Here is a 1,775-nt window from a genome sequence, read left to right on the forward strand (position 1 = left end):
TAAAAATTCAATCGTCATTTTGTTGAAGGTTTTATCCCTATTAGGCACTAGGGGATCAAACAGTTTATCCTGTAATCAGAGAGCTAGTCATTCTCATCAGGCATCACTGATAGCATCATAATGAAACTGCATAATCCCCAGGGGACCCTATAGGGTACTAATAGTCAGGAAGAAGATCAGAATCAGCTACATGAAATGAGAACATATAGATCTATATCAGAAAATGTAGTGCTAAAATTAATTTGCCAGACTTGCTCATGTAGAGTGCAGACTACAATAACTTAAAATTTAAACAATTATTTCTTGATTTTAAATTTTAAACAGCAAAGTTGTAAGTTACATTGAGCTGAGGTTCTTATCAGTGGGTAGAGGTTAACGTAGGAGGTCCTATTGTAGGATTCCCGGGTTTGATGGGTCCTCGAGAAGCCGGAGGTCTCTCAGTTGGTGGAGCTATTGATGGAGGTCCCCTAGTGGGAGGAGCTGTTGATGCTGTAGTAGGTGCTTGAGTGGGCGGTCCAAGTGTAGCAGGTTTGTTGTCGTAATATTTCAAGTAAAGTTTAGCCCAATACTTGACAATTGGTTTATTGCTGTATTTGGCATAGTACCTAGCATCCTTAAGAACTGCAATAGAAATGAAAAAAAATTTTAAACTGCAACAAGTAGATCTAGATCTTACAGTGGGATCCTCCTGGAGTTTTGTTCGGCCCTGGAGGCGGTGCTACGCCAGGTGGTGGTCGGTAATGTGAACACTGACAAGAAGAAGCACCAGGCCCATCTAAAAATAACCAAAAAATTAATAATTAGGGTAATTGTAAAAATACTTGGACCACGATGTCCTGTCTCAAGTGACGTGTTGACAACTATGAAACTCTTCACTTTTGACTTGATACTAGCTATTACGGTCTTGATAAATTCCTTCTCCGTACTATTTGGTTCTTCCTATAATTTCAAATAAAAGATCGCAATATATTAAGCAGATGATAGAGCTAACCTGAGGTGGAATGCCTTGTTGATAGTAATGAATCCGATCAGGATAAATTGTCATTATTCCTGATATAAGAATTATCTCAGCTATTATTTACTGCTTACTATCATACAGCTTACCATAGCCCACAAATGATCTATTTGCAGTTCTCTTAGCCTCAAACAGTACCCCAGGACCATAGGCTATGTCATCTCTCACTTGAAGTTTGGGAGTCTTTCTCTCTTGAAGCGTCAATTTCTGAAAGTGAGTATGTGACATACAATGAACACCTACATATAGGTATACTCACTCCTAGTTTGACCGTAAGTGTTCCATTAGTATAAGTCATTACTGCACCAAATGGAACTACTGATCTAAAAGTCTTCTTAATTGGTAACTGAGCACCTTTAATGTCCTCTTCTTCTTCAAGCTATATATACATAATTATTGCAATAGAATATTACTTTATTCCATGATCATACCTCAACAGGCTCCCTAACACTCCTCTTATAATATCCAGTGTGAGGCACACACCTAACCCAGAATCTATAGCCACAATCTTGACAGCATTGCCCACTAGTAAAGGTAATTTGTATGAGACTACCCCCAGCTTCATTAATATCAGGAAAACAATTGCTGCTAGTAGTCCCACAAACTTGCTTGCCTCTGACGCGACCACTATTAATGTGTACGGCATCAAGACAATTTCCTTTGAAGAAGATAAACAAATTAGCAAATTAGTAAATATGCCTAATGTGGTTAGATCTATAACTTAGTACCATTGTTTTCTGGCAAGCCTACACTCGAGCAA

General features: G+C 38.4%; 1 protein-coding gene across 1 annotated transcript; it reads right to left on the reverse strand.

The window, feature by feature from the left end:
- Window positions 1–281: 281 nt before the first annotated feature.
- Window positions 282–1,769, reverse strand: LOC109590881 (uncharacterized). Its single transcript, XM_020006732.1, has 8 exons — window positions 1,744–1,769; window positions 1,447–1,673; window positions 1,275–1,394; window positions 1,105–1,222; window positions 992–1,050; window positions 822–939; window positions 677–775; window positions 282–621 (listed from the first exon to the last, which is right to left on the reverse strand). The coding sequence occupies exons 3-8, from the start codon at window positions 1,311–1,313 to the stop codon at window positions 359–361; spliced, it is 696 nt and encodes a 231-aa protein (XP_019862291.1). The 5' UTR covers window positions 1,314–1,394; window positions 1,447–1,673; window positions 1,744–1,769; the 3' UTR covers window positions 282–358.
- Between the last annotated feature and the right edge of the window lie 6 nt (window positions 1,770–1,775).

This window comes from Amphimedon queenslandica, unplaced genomic scaffold (assembly GCF_000090795.2).
Source record: "Amphimedon queenslandica unplaced genomic scaffold, v1.1 AMPQUscaffold_9338_Cont18669, whole genome shotgun sequence".
In the NCBI taxonomy this organism is placed as follows: Eukaryota; Metazoa; Porifera; class Demospongiae; order Haplosclerida; family Niphatidae; genus Amphimedon; species Amphimedon queenslandica.